The sequence below is a fragment of the Cimex lectularius genome, unplaced genomic scaffold (genome assembly GCF_000648675.2).
Source record: "Cimex lectularius strain Harlan isolate CLEC.00 unplaced genomic scaffold, Clec_2.1 scaffold4, whole genome shotgun sequence".
Classification (NCBI taxonomy): domain Eukaryota; kingdom Metazoa; phylum Arthropoda; class Insecta; order Hemiptera; family Cimicidae; genus Cimex; species Cimex lectularius.
Genome location: NW_019392723.1, coordinates 2837772 through 2859008, shown reverse-complemented (window position 1 = coordinate 2859008; position 21237 = coordinate 2837772). Strand labels below are relative to the sequence as shown.

Here is a 21237-nt window from a genome sequence, read left to right as displayed (position 1 = left end):
GATGAAATCAGCTACAATCCTGTTCTAATGCACGATAATGCCCGTCCGCATGTCGCTCGCATAGTACAAACGTATCTTCAACAGCATAACAACAGGAACTTAGCCTGGCCAGCCCGTTCTCCAGACTTCAACCGCTCGAACATTTAAGGGACAACCTCAACAGACGAATAACAGCACGGTCATCACTTCTTGATACACTCCAAGATCCAAGAAAGGACTCTTCGTGAAGAATGGGCTAACCTCCAGCAAAGAGACATTTCCCTACTGGTAGAAAGAATGCCGAGGGGTCTTCGAGATGTAATTAAGGCAAGAGGAGGAAATACGCGATATTGAAATTTTAATTAAACATCTAATTAAAACAATTTTTATCTGTCTGTTTTTTTTTTATTATTATTATTATTATTATTATTATTATTATTTTCCTTAGCAATTACATTTTTTACTTTTTTAGACAAAGACTCAATTATTAAACGTTAAAAAACCTGAAACTTTGATTAATGTATAAAATATATACAAATCAAGTTATATTATAAGTGGGTGGAATTTTTTGCTTGTCAATGTATTTGCACAGTCAGAATCACAAAAAAAAACCACTTCTATAATAATGCCGTAATGTGCAACGTTCCTCAATAATTTATTAGCTATTGTTAACATAAAACTAGGCTTTAATTTTGTTTTATTTAAATTGATTAAGGAACGTTAGGAAAATAAGAGTGAAAAGGGGAAAAAGGATGCAGGGGTTAAGAGGTCGAAAGGGGTAATTATTTTAATACCCTCCGATGCTTTTGCAAATTAAGAAAATATCCTGGTTTACCATTTCACATCAAATCTATTTAAAAAATTATATTATTATATAAATCGTACCTGTTAACAAAACGAATTTTTCTTCTTTACGTTTACTGTTCAACATATAAATTAATTTTTTTGAAATATTATTTCCATTTTGTCATAATTAAATAATTTTCAGTAGACCCTGCATTCTATTTCTTATATTTCTAGAATAGATAAAATTTCAAAGCAGGTTTTACAAAATAAATTGTATAACCACTACACTCATTTGATTCAACGAATAAAACCCTGTACAACAGGAAATTATTTTACTTAATTTTCCTTTTTCTATTTTATAGTGTGAATAGTGATGACTAGTATGATTGGTTTGGGGGACAGGAGTGGTCAAACTACTTTACAACACTTTGTTCATGTAGGGTCCCCAATTACAATTACATAGGCTATACAGGGATTCGAACCCAGGGGACCTCTAGCTAGGTGAAAAGAGTTTGACAACCTGACTAGTCGGCCACCGCGTTCTCAAAACAAAAGAAATTCCGGTCATGATGGTTTGACGTACATCAACCCTTTGGGTGTCGCTGACGTGGTGTGAAACCACTTTACATAACTTGTTCATATTATTCAGACTTAAATTCCAAGAGATGTGCTGGGATTCGAATATAAGACCGTTACCTTGGCCAATATGAGTCTATCCGACCTAGCCTCTCTGCCACCATGGTCTCCAGCTTTTGATTTTTTTCAATATTATTGTACAATCTTTATTTTATTGAACAGTTCATTCAGGACTACTTTGCAGCACTTTCTTCATATTACATTTACAATTAAAATTTATTGTGCTACAATGGGATTCGAACCCAGGACGGCTAGGGTGTCAAATACGAGTCGGGTGACCTAACAACTCGGCCACCTCGATCGTAAATGTAAAATAAGATCCGTCACACAGGATGTTTAACGTCCAATTAACCTTTAGCTTTTGTGTGGTGTCAAATCACTTTACATTCTTTTTTTCATGTTATTCTTCATTAAAATTCCATGGGCTATGCCAGGATTGGAACCCAGGACCCCTAAGGTGACAAAACGAATCGGACAGCCTAACCACTCGGCTAACCCGGTCACAAAGCTTTGATTTTTTAATATTTTATGAGCCGTGCAGCTTATCGTGAGTACCTGATGTTTTTTTTCACTTAGTCAACTAGGTCTCAAAACTTGAGGAATTCCAGTGATACAGGATGACAACTACACTTTGTGTGCCTTGAATGAGAGATCAAACTACTTTACTTAACTTAGTTCATATTTTTCACAAATAAAATTCTACGGCTATGATGCTTTTTGAACCTAGGACCTCTATCGAGAAAAATACTAGTTGGACGACCTCACCACTCGGCCAACGCAGTCCCATAAGTAAAGTAATTACTGACACATGAACGAGAGCTGAAACAACTTCACAGTACATTTCCCGTATTATTATCCGACAGTTAAAATTCTATGGGCTATACCGGGATGTTAACCCAGGGCCGTGTGGCAAATACGAGTTGGTCGGCCTAACCACTCGGCCACCGTAGTACCTTTTATTGTCTTTAATAATATTCCTTTTTTTATTAACCATACAGTTTTTATCCCTGTATATGGTCAGTCATGGCAAACTTTTCGATTAGCGCTTTTAAAACTGGTGAGTAATTGAATGATATGCATACGTATATGTATATGTATATACAATGCGACACGTGACAACGCTTTCGATCGTCAACCCTCTGGCCTGTTCGGTTCTATTTTCCAACGTGCCACAGGCTCGCGTTAGTAGCTCAACTTGTCAATGTTATCGCTAACATGCAGAAATACACATAACCTAAATACGCAGAGATTTAGACATATGGCGTTCAACCGGTCCGACACGAGATGCCAAAGTGACAAAACAATCGCACCGACAAATAAACACCGCGTTTATATTATATATATTCCGTTATCGTCCAGCTGTGATGCATTAAATATTCACTAAAGTAATTTTTAATTAATTAATTATTAAACTTATCTGCCGAACTTTAAGTAAAGTTGTACATCGAACATGCAAGTTTCTTATCGTTTTTGAACGTAACGTGACATTCGATAAACACATGCCTTTCCGGAGGAGTGAAGGGAGAAGTAACTGATTCGTGTTTCGCATTGTGCGGCCGTCTTCCTTTAGACAATCGGGCGATCTCCCGACAACGGCACAATCAAGGGATATTTAAAAAAATTTAATTAATTTCAACTTACAAGTCTTTGTTGTTGTAATGAAGTTCGACTAAATGTGATTGGAACGCAGATGCATTTAAAACGATTGTTCGGAGGAAAAGTAGTCATTAAGATAGCGCGTTTGATTAGGCTGTATTGAGCAAAGAAGGGTCGCGTGTGGACACAAGGCGTATGTCCATTCATCTAATTACATCTTGTAGATTCAGTCGGCCTCGAATAAAAACTGTTACCAGGACGTTCACTGCTTCGACTTGGATTTATGACTTTAAGTCACGTCAGGCAAACATTCAATCAGGGTTCACTCCAACTTTATCGACACTCTACTTCACCTTTCAGAGTTCCACTTAAATTGATTCTCATCAAAGGGAACGACCCATTAAATCTCCTCGTTTCCGTCTGGTTAGCTTTACAGGCCGTTTTTTTTATCAAATTTTAGACAATTTTCCCTTCCACCTTGACACACAATGTTTGATTTGTTCCGTTTTCTTTACCTATGGAGTTCGATCTCTCATCAGCAGCTACATAATTACCATCTCCTGATAAAAAGCATCAGATTTTCCAGAATCATTGGGCGCTATTTTACTACATGTGTTAACTTTTTAACGGCCGTTTTCCATGATTTATATGGTATGGTACACAACCATCTTCTTTAAACTTAAATGCTTACAACCCACTCCTTATATATCTTGGTAATAACTGACCGATGGTTTGGATTGAAATTTGGCAACGAATACTCAGATATTATCCCAATACGGCGTCCCACAAGGGAACATAATTGGTCCAATTTTGTTTATCATCTATATTGCTGACTTAGCAGGACATCTGAATACTCTACGAGGAATATAATTTCAATTTTGCCTACCAACACCTAACCAAACGACCTCTGACCTCAACCTTGAAATTTACAAAGACTGATGCAAAAGGTTGAGACAATCTGTATAACCTTAAATGATGCCTACTTGTCATACTAATCATTACTTTCCTGGAATCATATTTATTGTACCTGATCACTTCTTCACATATGCGGCAACGATAAGATATCAGATGAATATCAACTGGCGTCCCACAAGGGAGCACACTTGGCCCCACACTATAAACTATGTATACTCTTGTTCTCAATTCTGTAGACTAACCGTAATTTAAAAGCTTAAACATTTCCTACTCACTGTTTGTCACATTAACCTAAAATCCTACTCAACTGATAGCTGCTACAGAGGGAGGTGTGGCAACGAGTACTCAGATATTAGCCGAATACCGGCGTCCCACAATGGTTTTTACACCCGAATCCAATCCAATCAATCTCCCACATCTAACGTTGCGTTTATCATCATAGTGTACGTTTGCATTGAAAAACAGTCCATCCACTTTACATAAACAAGAGCTACCGACGTCCACTCAATTTAATTACTTCGGATTATACAGGGATATCAAACGTTCAATCCTCACACAAGACTTAAGAGACCACTTAACAGAAGATTTGAACATCTGCAACTACTACAAAGACTTTTATGATTGAAAGGCGTTTTGACCGTCAAAACTCAACTAACTGAATACATAACGTTAGTCTGACCAGTTTGTACATACTGAGTTCAACTGTGACCATCGAATATCTCGCGACTCCAATCCTTCCAATCAAAAGTCCCTCGGAAAACTGTCAAAGCTCTATATTACTTATTGGAGCATTTTTGGGGGTTCTGCCAAGACACCCAATATCCGCCTGATCCAATGTTTCCAATCAGAAGACGAGCAAATCGTGAAAGATCCTTACTAAGTTGCTAACTTCATTTTTCCCACCATTTATGAAACATTTTAACCCAACTGCCTTTGACCTCTCTACACTTTCCCAAACGAAGAAGTCTTAAACGACTATGGCCTTGAATCTCCTTTGACCGTTAACAGAAGACTTGGTCAGCTATGAACACTTTTAGGGTTGAAATCTTTTTGACCTTCTCAAAGTCAACTAAAGTCCGACCCCTTTGGACAGTGTGTAACTGATACGCCAAGCCATCCAATATCCACCACGTCCAATCGTTCCAATCAAATTGACACAAATTGTCATAGCTCCTTACTAAGTCACCAAACTAACTGTGCACAACGAGGTGAACATTCCTTTTCAACGAACTGATCCCATCCCCAATCGTCTAGCTGAGACTCTAAAACTTAGCCCTTTATAAAATCCTCGCTGTGCTGGTCATTCGGGTGCATTACGCCTTCTCGCCATTTTCAGCACGTTCGCTTGATTTACGTGAAGCCAGTAAGGTAGAAAGATTGATCTTGGGTGGTAATGGTGATGAATCTGTAGTTTGGTAGTTAATGATCATTTTGGTCTGCTACCCTCGCTGAGTTGATCTGTCAGACGCGTTTCGGCTTCTCTTCTTCAGTCTTAGGTCTTTCTCCCCAAATGATGCTGATGGTGCTTAATGAAGAATGTTTTTATTCAGCTTTTACGAACTTTCTGATTCTGATTTACAAAAATATGTAAGACTGGTTTTTTTTTCAGTCAGGTGAATGTCAGTACGCGGATGTCTACTGCGGTGATCGATCTGTCTGTATATATGTGTGATGTTGTGTTTTCGCGGAATTATTTCTGTTTGAAATATTGTAAAATTATAGTTCTGTGAGTTTAAAATTAATGTTGCGTATAATACTGGAGGAGGGAGATCGAGCAAGCGAGGGGTTTCAACCCCGAACATTCAGCTGATAAGTATAACAAAAGGTGTATACGACCCTCATAACATATGTAATCACCCTTTTGAACAAATGAAACTTTTCTCAAGGGCCTTTATGTAAATAAAAATAATTTAGAAATTCCGTAAGTGAGATTCTTAAATCGTCAGTTATTGTCAGCACTGCTGAAATGACGTGTGTAATGTAGTGAAAGCTGTTTGGACAAATGGCGAGGGAAAGAATGTAATACGGAAAAATGACAATAAGGGCTGAGACCTGACCACGTCCGTTGGAAAAGTTAGGGTAAGGGAGAAATTTCTTTAGAAAATTGGTTCGGAAGGTTGGCCATTCCAAGCAGTATTATTACAGTCTACTCTCCAAAGAATGACGATACAAAGGGGGGGAGGGTCTTCTATATTTTTATATAGTGGGTTTGCAAGCCCTCCTTGTTTTAAATAACCCGAGCGAAGGATTGATGCTTTATCAAGGGACCCCTTCGGCCCGATATTAACTCATTTTTATGGGGCTTCTCTTATCTAGGGAGCGATAAATTTAGATCACCATCCCTTCTCGAGCAGATGGATAGCTTTTTGAATTTTGTTAATTACTTGTCATCGCGGTGAAAGGCGGTAATTTATTTTCATCGGGTCGTTGGGCTTTTACTTGGGTATATTTTACTTTCCCGAAACGCCAAACGGAAAAGTATGTAGTGTTGAACATGCCGACATTGGAATAATGTACGAGCTACGGTTCCATTGTCGTAACCTGAAAATTCATTCCCACCGAGGTAAATTTTCTAGTTTGAATAATTTCTAAAAAAATAGCTGAATAAAAATATATCGCGTTTAAGAATTTCTTGAATTTCGTTCCTTCCATATTATATTATTATATATATATATCAATAAAAGTACCTGATTTGACATCCGATATGACCTATCTGATTGAATATGAGTATAATACGAGATCTCTTCCTGTCCTATTTTATCGATATATACCAAAATAAACTGTTTTCGTCTACGAACATATTAGATAGGTCTGCCCATAGTCTACAAAATCAAAAGTAGCTTTTATCTGACGCCGTTACATTTGGTTTTGAGACGATCGAAACCTATTTTAAAACAAATGACCAATTGACAGAAGACATAATCACATTGTACAATGTCACGGTTTTACGCAAGGTGAGGAAAAATGCTTACTCCTGGGAATCCAGATAATTTTGATGGGTCGCTTGATGTAAAATAGTTATTTAATCTGTTGTTTACCTTGCTATCCAAACTTAAAATGCAATAACTCCCTTCAAAACGATTAATAGTCTGGGTTGAACCTTGTATTTTATCAGATCATGTCTGTCCATGTTCACTCTTTATGGCATATCGTCATCATCAACACTGAAGGCAAAGAGCATAGGCAGACCAAAACGTTTGATGATTTCTTTTTGGCCTCTATTGGTTTTCGGGACTACGCTCGGTTCTTGGGGAGGAAATTCTGTCCTGTGTACTGTCTTCTTTGTTTATATTGAGATAAATGTATTTATTAGCGTAAATGTGTTGTGGAGAGGGCCCAGTGGGTACCCTTCTTCTTGCCCAACGTTGCCTCAGAGCAAGACCAAATCTAGCAAATTTGCTAAACTTAGATAATCCCATAAGTTTAGGGCGGGTGTAGTGTTGTTCTTGCTCTGCTTCTGCATATGCATGGTGTATTGGTAACACTGATTTAATTGGCGCCAATTTAAACTCGCTATCACTAAACTTACGGGATTTCCCGCTAACCTTTTAACCAAATTGCTAATGTTCGTCTTGCTATAAGGGTTAATAATCCTTCATTATATTTGTGGAGTGCTACACCACCCTACTTGAGTAATTAATTTGTCTTTCTAGATTTAAAAACTGCAGATATAGGCTGAAATGACCTAGCTGGAAACAGCCCTCGGCGCTTAACTTCGAAGCTTGGATAAGCCTAAACACCTAAATTGGTGGCAAGTCAAGAGAAGTCATAAGATCAATTTTGTGCAATTGTTTATCTTTGTGGGTGATGCCAACCAGTTTTGCCGTTATCCACAGTTACCGATATTTTATTCATATTATATGTTCTGTTGGTCTGGACTCAATACACAGTTTATAAAAAGAAGAAACGATTAACAAACGTAAAATGTCCTGGTATAAGAAAATGCGAAAAAAGCCAAAATTGAGCGTTTTGCCCGTTTTTGCCATTTTCCACAGTTATCGATATTTTATTCATATTATACGTTCTATTCGTCTGGACAAAGCTGAATAAACAGTACATAACCAAAGAAACGATTAACTAATGTTAAATGTCGTGAAATTAGAAAATGCGAAAAAGCCAACACTGAGCGTTTTGTCCTTGTTTGCTTTTTGCCAGAATGTGGGATATTTTAAAGTTTTTTAGTTCATTTTTATCCCTTTTGGCCGACGTGGAGTTCATTCAAGCTGGACTGTAATTTTTGTGAGTTCTTTGTGGTTTTCTATGTGGTGAGTCGCATACTTTAACTATCCGTGCTTGTAGCTAAATAATTGTTATTTTTTGCACATTTTTGCCCAGAAAGTTCGAAGTTTTCTGATTTTGGTAAATTTTTTATATCGGTTTTTTCCCTTTGTTCGAGAATATTTGTTTATTCAAAGACTTATTTATATTATTTACAATATCATGTCTGATGTAGTGTCTGTCCTATAATCTTCTAATTTTCTTGCTCACATATTTTGATTAAAGTCTCAATTGTTTCCTTTTTAATTTGAAACGGACGTACTGGAGGTGAAACGAGATAGGCCAACACAGCGAAAACAAGCGGACAAGGAAGTAACGACCAAATTAACAACTTTCAGTTATGGAACTCCCCCTGGCTTGCTACTTACGCTTAGGTTTTCTATATATTTGCTAACTTTAACTTGTATTGTTTTCTTTCAAAATCTGTCATGATTTGAATTCTTTAAAGCAAAATTTTACCCAAATCAAGACGTTATTGTTGAGCTCATTGCCATTTCTACCAATCATGTCTGGAAAGACCGCGAAGATTTTTTTATTATTGAATATGCGATAGACCTAATAAAATAATGGTCACTAGTAAATAAAGGATTAGTCAGAGCAAATATTTACTTATAGCATAAACAAAAATATTCAACATCATTAAATATTTGAGTAGAAGGGTATTCGAAACAACGCCTTCTGAAATTGTGCTTAAAATCTCTCGTAACGTAAACTCATAAAAGTTAAACTATTTTGTCATTAAGTATTCATGTATGGATCCTTATTAAAAAAGTTGCTTAGAAAGGATCAGTTAAAAAAGGATTTTTACCCATTGAAAGGATACGCTAAGACAACCCTTGTGCCCCGACTCCGTTTTAACACCGTTGTTGTATTGGTTGTGGATTTTTTTTTTTGTTAAAAAAGCGTGAAAGGCTTTCCTACAGAGTGGTGAAACGTTTGCACTTTTATTCGGGCCGAGTCGGAGTAAACCGCTTTGTTATAGAAAACGGCCTTTCGTTTTTCCTACCCGTCTAATCTAGAAATGTAAATTTCCCGACGTTAGAGTATATTCTAAATAATTTAAGCGTTACAAGAAAAATCTGCCTGGTGGAGACTTTTTAGGCTAAATTCAGCGAGAATATGGAGTGACGTAAATGGAAGTTGTTTCATCTTTCTAAAAGCTAGAATGGTACTTGTATAATTCAATTGCCAATTTACCAATTAGATTCCTTCATGTCTATTTTAGTTTGTTCCCTCGATTGTCATGAATGAATGTATATATGACCGATGTTAGTTACTAGGTCGAGATGACTAAAGACTTATAAAATAAAATTATAAACCCTTATTCAAAAAAGACTTGATGGTTCGATCGCCTTCCTAAAAAATTACAAATTTTCGGAAGGAAACACGTGTTAAATTAGAAATCGTAACGTTATTATGTCGGTGAGAATGTTAAATGATGGCGAAGTCCGTGGTATGTGATAAAGCAGGAGGCTTTGATGAAATAGTTTATTAGAAGTGATAATACGGTAACCTGGTGCCCTAGGGCCTCCTAGCTGCATATCCCTACAGCCTCCTTGGGTCTGGAATCATTACCCAACAGCCATATAGGCCTCTATTCACCTTTCATTAAACATTCCACTGCTGCCTAATAATCACCGGGCTTTCGGTTCGATAAAAGCCTGCATTTTCCAAGCCTTGTTGTCCCAAAGAGAATAAGTTCACTAATTTCGTGGTCCGTTTGACCAATTAATACATGACAATTAATTAAGGTTTTTAGTTGAGATGAAAAAAAGTTAATGGCACGAGCGGGATTCGAACCCACGATCTTCGGCTTGATACGCCGCTGCTCTTCCACTTGAGCTGTCGTGACCTCGATCCACTCGGACATTAACTTCCTATATCAACCCCACCATATGAGTTTTCCCTCCTTTCTGCCATTTTTCCATCGTATCTAGCCGAAGATCGTGGGTTCGAATCCCGTTCGTGCCATTAACTTTTTTTCATTTCAACTAAAAACGTTAATTAATTGTAAAGAGAATAAGGTTTATTTTTTCTTACACTGCGCTTCGCTCGCCAACACCCGGGCTGCTTCGCTGCTCTTTTTTTCATAGCCCTCTCATCCCTTCGCGAAAAAGCTAGCAGACGCTACAAAGTAATTCTCCATTCGACGCAGCCGTAAACGCATATGCGGCAATCCTCGATTTTGAAACTCAATTGCACATATGTAAGCACGGACCTTTCTAAAAACAATTTCCGATTTTTTTCAAAGCACCAGACGCTTTTGACCAAACAAACGACAAACAAATGTAGGAATGTCTGAAGCAGATGTGCTAGGGGGAAATGACTCGAGGAATCTTTTTATTTCTGGCCAATTGGGATTGCATGTCATGGTTTTGAACAAACCAGGACGACCAATGTTAAGGGAAATGGCCATCCCATCATGGTAACCGTTGCATTGCTCGAGAACTTCCTGGAAACGAAGATGGAAGAATGAGAGCTTTGCCCATGTATTGATCCTGCTACTTTGTACATGATCCATTAAGCCTGTGCTTATGTTCAGTTGGTTAATATAGAACAAATGACTTCGTGGGAGGGGGGCGTCGGTGGCGGCAACGATGTAGGCGTTGACACTGCGCGGCGTTCATCACTGTATGGTAAAGGTCACTGACATACTTACAAACGGCCTTTTTTTTTTTAAATACCGGCATCCCGAGGGTTGATATGACCTCTGCTGTTGCAAACCATCGTTCAAAAAATCTTTTAACATTCAATACGCGTTGGTGATAAAATGTTGGGTCTATCTTGGAGAATAGTGGATTTGATTTAATTCATTTGAACGAATTGGTAATCGGTATCGGTAATATTGAACAGGGCTAAGATTTTTGTTGGTGATCGGAGATTGCTTCGTGATACAGTCTATCTTGCTATGTCCTGTCGGAAAGGAAAAAGAAATGGATCCAAATGCGGGAAATAGACTGGCAATTGCTATCATGTTCATTTTTGTATAAGCACGTACGTCAACATTGTTTTCTATGTCTCCTTCTTTGGAGACAATGATTGCTGCAAGCTCATTACGCATAGGAAGAGATTTTTATATTGCTCAGACATATGGATTACGGTTCATAATAAGTTGAATAACCTCCAAAACACTTTCCGTTTGACTTTCTGAGCTCGATACATCATTGTTCCTCTATCAATATTTATATTTGATCGAAACTCGAAGTGTTTTTAACACTTAGAAGACTTGTAGTAGCGTGTCGTTTTAGTCAGCGTTAATTAATGATTAATTAGAAATCGTGAGATGCGGTCTGGTGTGACGTAGGTTGTAGAAAAAAAATTTCTTTGTCGTGCCAACGTTTCGAAATTTATTGAGATCATCTTCAGGGCCTGGGATTTATCAACATTGTTTAAATTATACAAGTACACGTAAGATGTGAAAAAATGTATTTGTACAATGATAGAGATTGTAGACTTAATCAAAGTATTTGTACTCACTCAAAGTATTTGTTTTCTGTGTATTATACAGATGATCTCAATAAAGATCGAAACGTTGGCACGATAAAGAAAATGTTTTTCTAAACCTACGTCACTCCAGACCGCATCTCACGATCTCCAAATAACTTGTTGTAGCTTTGAATTATAAATGCGAATATTTTCCCTAAAATGTTTATCTCTTTGGATCCATATAAAAAGCTTTTCAGTTATCGGGATAGGTATCGAGTTCAGGTAAAACAATTTTACCCTTATAGCAACAACGGCGACAAACTTCTTCAACGAACGATGCAGCACGACACCAAGGGTACATAACATCCATATCTTCTACATGAAGATATTCGACATCGATCGTAATATTGCCTTTTCTCTCACCCAACAATGGGCCTTTCTTTGTCTTTTTTTTCATTCTGCATATAATATAATTTTCCTTTTTGCGTTTGTTCGACGATTCTCTTAGAACTTGATTGTTATCATTCGAAATAACATTGAAAACTAACACGTCATAATGACAAGAAAGCCATCCCCCGTATAAAGTAATGAAAAAATCGGCCCAATTTCGCCAGCATATTGCTATCCCGAATTATGTTTAACCGCATGTTGAAGATTCGTGTGGCGGCGACCAATTCGACGTGGCCACCATGGTTACCGTTAATTTTCATTAACTTGAAACATTCGTACTCACATTTAATAATCTTCTCATAAAGATGTGCGTCTGCAATGAAATTGCAATATTGTTTCCACTCGGAAACAACATGGCCGACAATTCGGATCCTAACGCTTTCCATAAAATCTTCCCCTCCGTAAATGTACAGCGACAACGCCATAATAAATAAGACCGTTGTCGTCGGCAGTTAGTCCAATTTTAGTCGAGCCTAGCCCTGAGAAGGGCTGATTAAAAGGCTGATTAAAACAGCTTAACTATACTGCAATGTAAGAAAAAACACGTCGGATTTTTTGTACGTCTACTTCTTTTTCGGATTCAAATATGAAGGAAATCAACCTGGATCAACTTTGTTTGTGCTATACTTTATATTTTTCTTTGATTATACTGATATTTTACAATTTTGTAATCTATATCACAACTGCTGGCATCTGTTGATCGCAGATTAAGGCGTGGAGAGGTCAGAGCCATTGTTTGATCTTATAGTGGGAGGTCGTAGAGGCTTGAGGAGGTTAGGTTGGATTGAAAGATTGGAATGAGACTTGAAGATCAATTCATTAAAGATGGTCATTGTGGACAGAGAGAATAAAGACGTAGTTAAGAGCTTGGAGTATTATTCTGAAGGCTTTTGACTGGACTGCCTGATTAGTTGGATATTCATTGGCTAGGTACGGCACGGTATATCCAAAGATTTCGAAGTTTTGGTATAGTATTAGTTCGTTCTTTACAGTCATGTATGATTTCCGTTCTTTGTAAATGCTGCAGGAGTGGACCAAGCGTATGTTATAGTTTTTGGTTGTCCGTTCATTCGATTGATCAGGTCGGATGGTCAAAAGTCTAACGAAATTTACGTGTATTTCTCCTCGTTCAAATTTCTTACATTTTGCACCATTCTACGATGAGCTCAATATAGCCTGGAGATAAGAATTGGCTTGGGTTGGATTTAAGTTAGGAGATAAAATTTGTATCGACCGTATAGGTTGTAAAAATGGTGTTAAGGTACAGCAGTGTACATAGTGTAGTAGTATAAGATTGGACCAAGAATGCTCTCTTTTGGGATACCGAGCTTCAGATATTGTACAACCCATTGCCGCACCTAATTTTCAAGCGAGGTTGAAGCAACAAGTCCTACTTAAGTTTGAATAGAACTAACTCTCCTCAGACCCGCCTAAAAATTGTTTCCTTCCTCGTCAAAAAGTACTAGGATGGAAACTATTTATGAGGAAGAATAATTTTATGTAAATCAATGAGCATAAGATATTTTGAAGGGAGTCTTTTGAAGATTTTGGGCATTACTTCCAAGGATTGGTCAATACAAGGATATATGACTGGACTGTTCTGCGGTTTAGGTATATTAATGATTGTGGAATATTTTCCAAAGAAGAAGTAAGTGAGAGGTTCATAGGTTAGTTTCAAAAAAAGTATAACCTTCTGGAAGAGTTTTGGAGTATTGTGAAAGTCATAAGATGGTACCTTGATTAGGAATTTTTACTTGACTTTTCTGAGAGCCCGAAAAGTTTGATAGGGGACAAGAAGTTAAGTAGTGTATCAAGGCTCTCATTTACAACGAATGTTTAAAGATTACTAATAAGTCAGACTATTCCTTGTCACTAACTCATTCATGATGGATGAAGATATATGACTGGTTTGATTTGTTTGAGCATGCTAGTGGTATGGAATATTTCCCTAGTTGAGGATAGAGACAGGTACATAGGATAAGAAAAACTAACCTTCATCGAAAGGCTTTGGATTATTGTTAAAGTTATATGATTCTGTCTTGCCTGTGGATTTGTGGATATAGGAATTTACGTGAGATGGTAGATGGTAAAACCCTGTTGTGATACCAGAGGTCATTGTAGTTGTCCATTTTTTTTTCTTAAGTTGTGTCTTAACTTCCACGCTTGCTATAGACTTGAGCATCTGTTCTTGTTTTTGATGTACAACGTGGCAATATTTCTTCCACGTTTTGCACCAATTTTGTTATGCTCATGATGTTCTTGAATGTTAGAGGTTGCCTCGACAATAAGCAATTTTATTGGAACTGATGGCTACCTCTGTTCAATTTCAATTTCAGAAGTATTAATGATACGACAATAGCCAAGGAACGTTTTACATGCATTAAATTCGAATTTAAATGGTAATCTAACGAGGAAGTCGGTTTGATTTCTAACGTGCGAGACCGCTGATGTTGGTTTGTTCATCTCATGTGTTGGAAAGGCACTGGTGTCACGACCGTTACCTTTCTTGGTTGCCTGGTTGTTAACAAGAACACCTGAAACGTCCGTGATCCGAATGTCAATTTCCAATTCTGGCACCCCTCTTACAGCCCTAATTCGATATCCCCTAGATTGGAGCCTCTAGTGGTGTTTTTCACATTCACGCTGTCTTCATCTTTTGACTTACTATAAAAAAATCAGAATTTTTTAGCCAATATCGCACTTTTCTCTTATGCCTGAAACAATCGAAATTCAATAAAAACCAACGGAACGAACCGTCGGTTAGTAGGTTTTGTTCAGTTAACAAAGTTTTTGACAAAAATAAACTTTACATTGGTACTTAACTTACACGTAATTTATAAAAGGGAACCGATGGAATAAAACCGGATATTCAATTAGATAGAGAAAGGAAAATTCGTAAATAGAAATTGCTTAGAAAGCCCTCGGAATTTCACTTTCGTATGCGGAATAGTTTGAATAGGAAATGCGGACAGATTTGAAAAGATTCTCTTCCTCCGATGTGGAGCCGGATAGGACTTCGTCTAAAGTTTAGCCAATTGATTCTGCGGCCGGTTTGACTTGAAAGTACTAAAAACTTCTTTTCCTAACTGATTTTCGCCTAACGATATGGAAAAAAACCAGCACGCTATTAAGACGACGGTATCAATTATCAGATTAAAAAATCTTCGGCCCATGTTATAACAAATTGAAATATAATTTAAATAATGATTATTCCTTTTTAAAATTCTTGTAAGAATAAAGTGTTGTAGGCTGGATAATTACACGCCAGCGATCTGCAGCGTGCCTTCATCAGTAGATGCCGTCCAACCACAACCCTACGACCTTAATTAAGAAAGGAATGACTTGTGGAGATAATAGCCACATTTTTTACAGTTGTTTAATGGCTGCATTAATTATCACGTTAAATGTGGTTAATTTTAAGGTTAGTTTTTCCTTGATTATTAAACTCGATTCCCTTCGGACTTTTGCGTTTCTAGAACATTATAAATAGAAAAATAAAAAACCGTTGAAAATGATGAACATGTGTGTAACCTGCAACAAAATATAGGACATATTCATACTATGATCTTTTTTGACGCAACAATCGAGTTACCACACCGATAGAAGATTCAATTACAAGCAGTCTGAAAAAAAGTCCTATATCCACAAACCCTCAAGCAGGACACGGTTTTATAACCTTCATAATACTCCGAAACCTCTCACAGAAGGTTATAGTTTTTGTAACTATTCTATACGTATACCTTTCTCGATCCTCCACTAAGGAAATATTCCATAATCAGTATTGTGCCCAATCCGCGCAAGTCGATGTCCCCCTTCTCTCCTTCACTTTGGAAATATTCAAACATCCATGAACAATTTGAGCTTATCAAAAATTGAACGTGGATGTAACCTGCAACAAAATATAGGACATATTCATACTTTGATATTTTTGGCGCAACAATCCAGTTATCACACCGATAGAAGATTCAATTACAAGCAATCTGAAGAAAAATCCTATATCCACATACCCTCAAGCAGGACACGGTCTTATAACCTCCATAATTCTGCGAAACCTCTCAGAGAAGGTTATAGTTTGTGTAACTTCTTCCTCCACTAGGGAAATATTCCATAATCAGTATTGTAACCAAACCGCACAAGTCGATGTACCCCTCAATCTCCTCCACTTTGGAAGTATTCAAACATCCAAGAACAATTTGAACTTATCAAAAATTGAACATGTTTGTAACCTGCAACAAAATATAGGACATATTCATACTTTTATCTTTTTTGGCGCAACAATCCAGTTATCACACCGACAGAAGATTCAATTACAAGCAATCTGAAGAAAAATCCTATATCCACATGCCCTCAAGAAGGACACGGTCTTATAACCTCCATAATTCTGCGAAACCTCTCAGAGAAGGTTATAGTTTGTGTAACTTCTTCCTAGAGTGTTTGGCCCTCCCTTTTATATTAAACGATAAACGTTTCGTTTCAATATGATGAAGCATTTTATTAGGTTAGGTTTGCTAAAGGTATTTTAGCACGAAAGTTGGAACTTTCTGGACAAGGGATTCGATCGAGCTGGAATTTTTCACATTTACGATCAATTTATGCCGTAAAAATTGATTCGTTTTTCAGTTGATATTCGGTATTTTAGTTGAGAAAAAAATTATTGCCACCACTTCTAAAGCTTAGAATCTCATTTAACCAGTTCTATTTTGTGCAAAAAAAGGCTGTAGTTTAATTTAAAAAATTCATTTTTTGGTCCTAAAATGCTTTGCCCTTAATATGCGTACAACGGGAATTTTACTTTTCGACGTTCTGAACTCATGTTGGTTTTTTTGGTCTGCTGTTTATTTTTAATCGCCTGATGCCTGACCAAACACCAATTGATTTCCCTGTATTTTTACGGACATCTGCAATTGAACAATTTCCCGAAGGGTAGGGCGTAAAAAAAGGTAAACCCTCTCAGTGGTAACACGTGGAATTTATAGAGAAAATTCCCCAGTTTGATATATGGGACTGTAACTGCATGGGGATAGGTTTTCACTACGTAATAAACCTATATCTCGGTTAGCACTAGGACTGATGCCAAAAGGGAGCCAAAGTACAGAATTAATTAATTTCCCAAAACGGGGCAAGTTGCGGTACTCGAGGATACATCTTAGCAACTTCTCCCTCTCGCAACTTTCTCCTCCCTCGCCCTTTGTTTACGTTGAATTTTCATCACAATTACTGGTTAACGACTTCCAAAACAGCCACGCACGGTGTTTTATTTTCAGCCCGTTTTCTCGGCTGTCCCGTTAATTTTTTTTTTCTTTTTAGTGCAAGTCCCCTCCAGGGCCACAGCTTTATGGATAAAGCGCAGGCGATTAATAAAAACTGTTTTTCTTTTTCAATCGGAATACAGCGCGAAGTAAAACTGCTAATTCCTTTTTTCCATTATGCTACAAACAAAACTATTTTCGATCTAGCAGCATCCCAATTGGCGGGTGAACAATCCGACGCTTGGCGAATTCTGCTTCGCAATGATAGGAAGAGCCGACATCGAAGGATCAACAAGCGACGTCGCTATGAACGCTTGGCCGCCACAAGCCAGTTATCCCTGTGGTAACTTTTCTGACACCTCTTGCTGAAAACTCTTCAAGCCAAAAGGATCGATGGGCCGTGCTTTCGCAGTCCCTATGCGCACGGAGCATCGGGATCAAGCCAGCTTTTGCCCTTTTGCTCTACGCGCTCCTCGTTGAGCTGACCTTAGGACACCTGCGTTTTTATTTGACAGATGTACCGCTGCTAATTCCTTTTTTCCATTATGCTACAAACAAAACTATTTTCGATCTAGCAGCAGTTCAGAAATAAACACTTCTTGCTTAGGACTCCATGGTTCAGAAATGTTGAGCGTCGTGTAAAACCCGAGGCAGTGCTTCATTCTAAAGTCCTGCCTTACCAGTCATTACTTTTGGGTAAAGTTTAACCACGAGGTCTTTCTTTCTTTGCGTCCCGCGCTTTGGCTCTTTTCAGGGCTTTACAGGTAAAGTCTAACCATCCATCCGGGCGCAAGTGTACCCCACGTAGTTATCCCTATACCTCAAAATTTCTCTACTAGGTAACTGTGTATTAGGACTTACATGAGCAAACGACTCAATTCGAGGTAACCTCTGCTTTGAAAAGGCTCATGCTCGGATGTTCGTCAACGTTGCATAATTCAATCGGTTCTGACATCCTTGGATAAACCGAAACACTACTGCTCATACTAACACCACCTTGCCCAACTTTACTTCGAGATAACATTCTTTCTACTCACCAATTCATCCTGTCCTGGTAATATTCCATGTTTGCTAAGTCCTATTTTTACTTAATATATACCTGCCGTGCTCTATACACTTTCAACGACGAGCAATCCTATATCATCTGTACGCCCACGGAATTTCCCTTTCCACGACTGACAGTGTTCGGTACTTAGGTCGCACATTGGCAACTTAAACTTTACTGCCCGGATCCCTTTCTTGACGTTGCGCAAACATTTAATAGGGTCTGATGTTCTTGGATGCTGTGTAAACCCTAGGCTATTGCTTCATCCTACCTTGTTGACTCTTAATTCGGGGTAAGTTTCTTTTCACATACCCAGCCGTCCTGTTCTGGGCGTACACAATGTCTCTTAAGCCCTATCCTCTACTTGATACCCACTCACATCCGTAATCATCTCAATATTTCCCTATTCACTTTTCCGGGTGATACTTCATACTGACATTGCTCCTTATACTCTCAACGGCGAGCAATCTATCTCCTGCATTAACGGAATTTCTATACCTACGACTGACATTGTTTGCTACATAGAACTTTGTGTAAGACATTTCCGTAGGTTTGGGTGTTGAGAACGGTAGGAAATAGTTTTCGTGATACCTAAGCACTGCAGGCTTGTGGCTTATGCTTTTCCTTGTTCCATAATTCAGATCAATTGACTATATTTTAAGTAGAAGGTTAAATGTGGAGCTGTCGATATTTCCAAGTTTCTTACTCAACGACTTATCAGTTTATAAATAGATGCCTTATTAAATGGTATAGTTTCATCAATTGTGATTCGTCTGTTTCAGGGAAAGGAAGTCGCTATTACCCCTCATACGGAGTGAGCTCCGATTGTGAAGAGGAGACGAGTTCTCCTGGAGTTGTGTCAAGAAGCGGGATATATCAGCACACTTATCAGCAGCCTGCCGGACTTTCTGACACGCCGACATCAGAAGCGAGCGACGCGACGCTCACAGATTCAGAACTCGCCCTTGCCCGCGACTCAACCCTTCTCGTACACAACGGTAAGCAGTTCGTTTTTAACAATTTTGATATAAATACAATAGCAGGTTTTGTCTGTTAATGGCCCCATTTTTTTTATTGATCTTTCGATTAATGGTAAAGGAGAGTAGTGTGTAATCGTGGACGGTCGTACTGGACAAGGGCATTAAGTCAGAACGTAGGCTGAAACGTCAACATGATTTGAACGGTGGACTGATTCTGACACGTTCGCCCATCAGCTGAAGAGGCGGTCACAACTAAACACTATCATAACATTTGCGCACTTTGATTGTTCTGGCATATTTATCAGTGTTACCTTCGATGATTTTTGTTTAAATTATAAATTATCCGGTTATAAATAAATACATATTTGACTTTGTAACTATTTGAAACATTTTGATTAGTAACGCCCGTTGTACATTGAGAAAAACGGTAGGGAGTTTCTCGTTTTGGGGATGGCGATCCTTTAAAGTGGATTAGTCATCCGCCCCAATCCTCTCCGATCCGCTTAGCAGGTCAGTTCGATTGAATCTACCTCAAATGTATACATGCCAGGGACAAAACGGTGTAATTGTCAAATAAGAGCATTGGGGGAGCCGAAATGAAATGCCCCTCATAGTGTTTTCACTTTCATGATCACTGATGAAGTTGCCGGAAATCGGTGCATCATTATCCTTGTATCACTGATATAACAGATATTCAGTATGATATAAAGTTAATTGAAAACTAGTTTTTATTATAGCTTATTATAGGAAGGTAGCGGCTGTTTTTCAGACGATCAACTACTTTTTCCTTCATTGTTTTTAAATTACACTTTTCCTCCGTGGATTATTTATATTTTTATTAACTCATTTCTTTTATAAAAGGGTCTACACGTTGGTGTTAAGGCATCAGTTTAAAATTGCAAAAGTTTTTAGCACGTTTTCAAGGTCATTCAGGTGTACAAAGCTAAGCCCAAAAACCGTCATTTTTCGGACCCATTTTTCCAATTCCATTTCTCTGAAAAGAAATAATTTTTGTTTACTTTTTCTTGGGTTACTACAAATTCTATATTCTTCCATTATAAAAATAGAGATTTCTTAATTTTTTGACAACAAACTAAATTTGTGACAACATTTACACTTTTTTCAGTGCACTAACAAGGAGAAAAAACAGATTTTAGAATTATGTATCGATATGTATAGGTTATAACTGTTTTCAGAAAATAGATCATACTGATTCAGATTTAGTGGGAAGGGATGGTTTTTCGGAAAATCAGCTTGTTTTGTTCATTTTTTTAATACCACCTCCACTCCCTGAATTTTGCTTGTGGGTAAGCATTTATTTTTTAGGAGGGTTTTTATTTTTAGATTAAAAATCAAACATTAAAATTTTTCCGTATTTGAGCAATTTTTGACGACCATTTATCTGTTTTCTGGAAGTATAGCTGTTCTGGAAGTATAGCCAGAAAAGTTGACAATTTGCTGTACCATTATTTTCTCAATATCCGTTTGATCTATTGTCTAATATTGTTTCATTTTGTTTGCCTTAATATACTAAGAATTTGTTGCAACGGTTTTTTACAAATTGTGATCATTAATTGATACATCGTTTCAATAGGATAAAAATCTTTGGAAAAAAAGAGTACCGAAACGTAAAACTTTTTTTCAGCAGAAGCGATTTTTCGTTCGACCTCGAATTTTCAGGTTTACGGCATATTTACGCAATAAAAACGTTAAAAACTGATCCTTTTTGAATTTGATAGAAGGCGTTTTAGTTGAAAAGACACGGAATATGCATAAAATATGAAAATCATCAAATAACGTAAGACCAGTCTCAATATATATATATATATATATATAGACATTTCAAATCTCGAAACGACCTGGGACCTGTCTTATTCTATGCTGAAGATGCTGTGGT

At 37.6% G+C, this 21237-nt stretch overlaps 1 protein-coding gene across 8 annotated transcripts in view; it reads left to right on the top strand.

Annotated features, from left to right (window-relative positions):
* The window catches only part of LOC106673701 (teneurin-m), a 574800-nt gene that overhangs the window by 490465 nt on the left and 63098 nt on the right, over positions 1-21237 (top strand). For all 8 annotated transcript variants that reach the window (XM_024226696.1, XM_024226695.1, XM_024226692.1 and 5 more), the window contains one exon: positions 19143-19358. In XM_024226696.1, coding sequence (XP_024082464.1) covers positions 19143-19358 — 216 coding nt within the window. The remainder of the gene's footprint in view (positions 1-19142; positions 19359-21237) is intronic.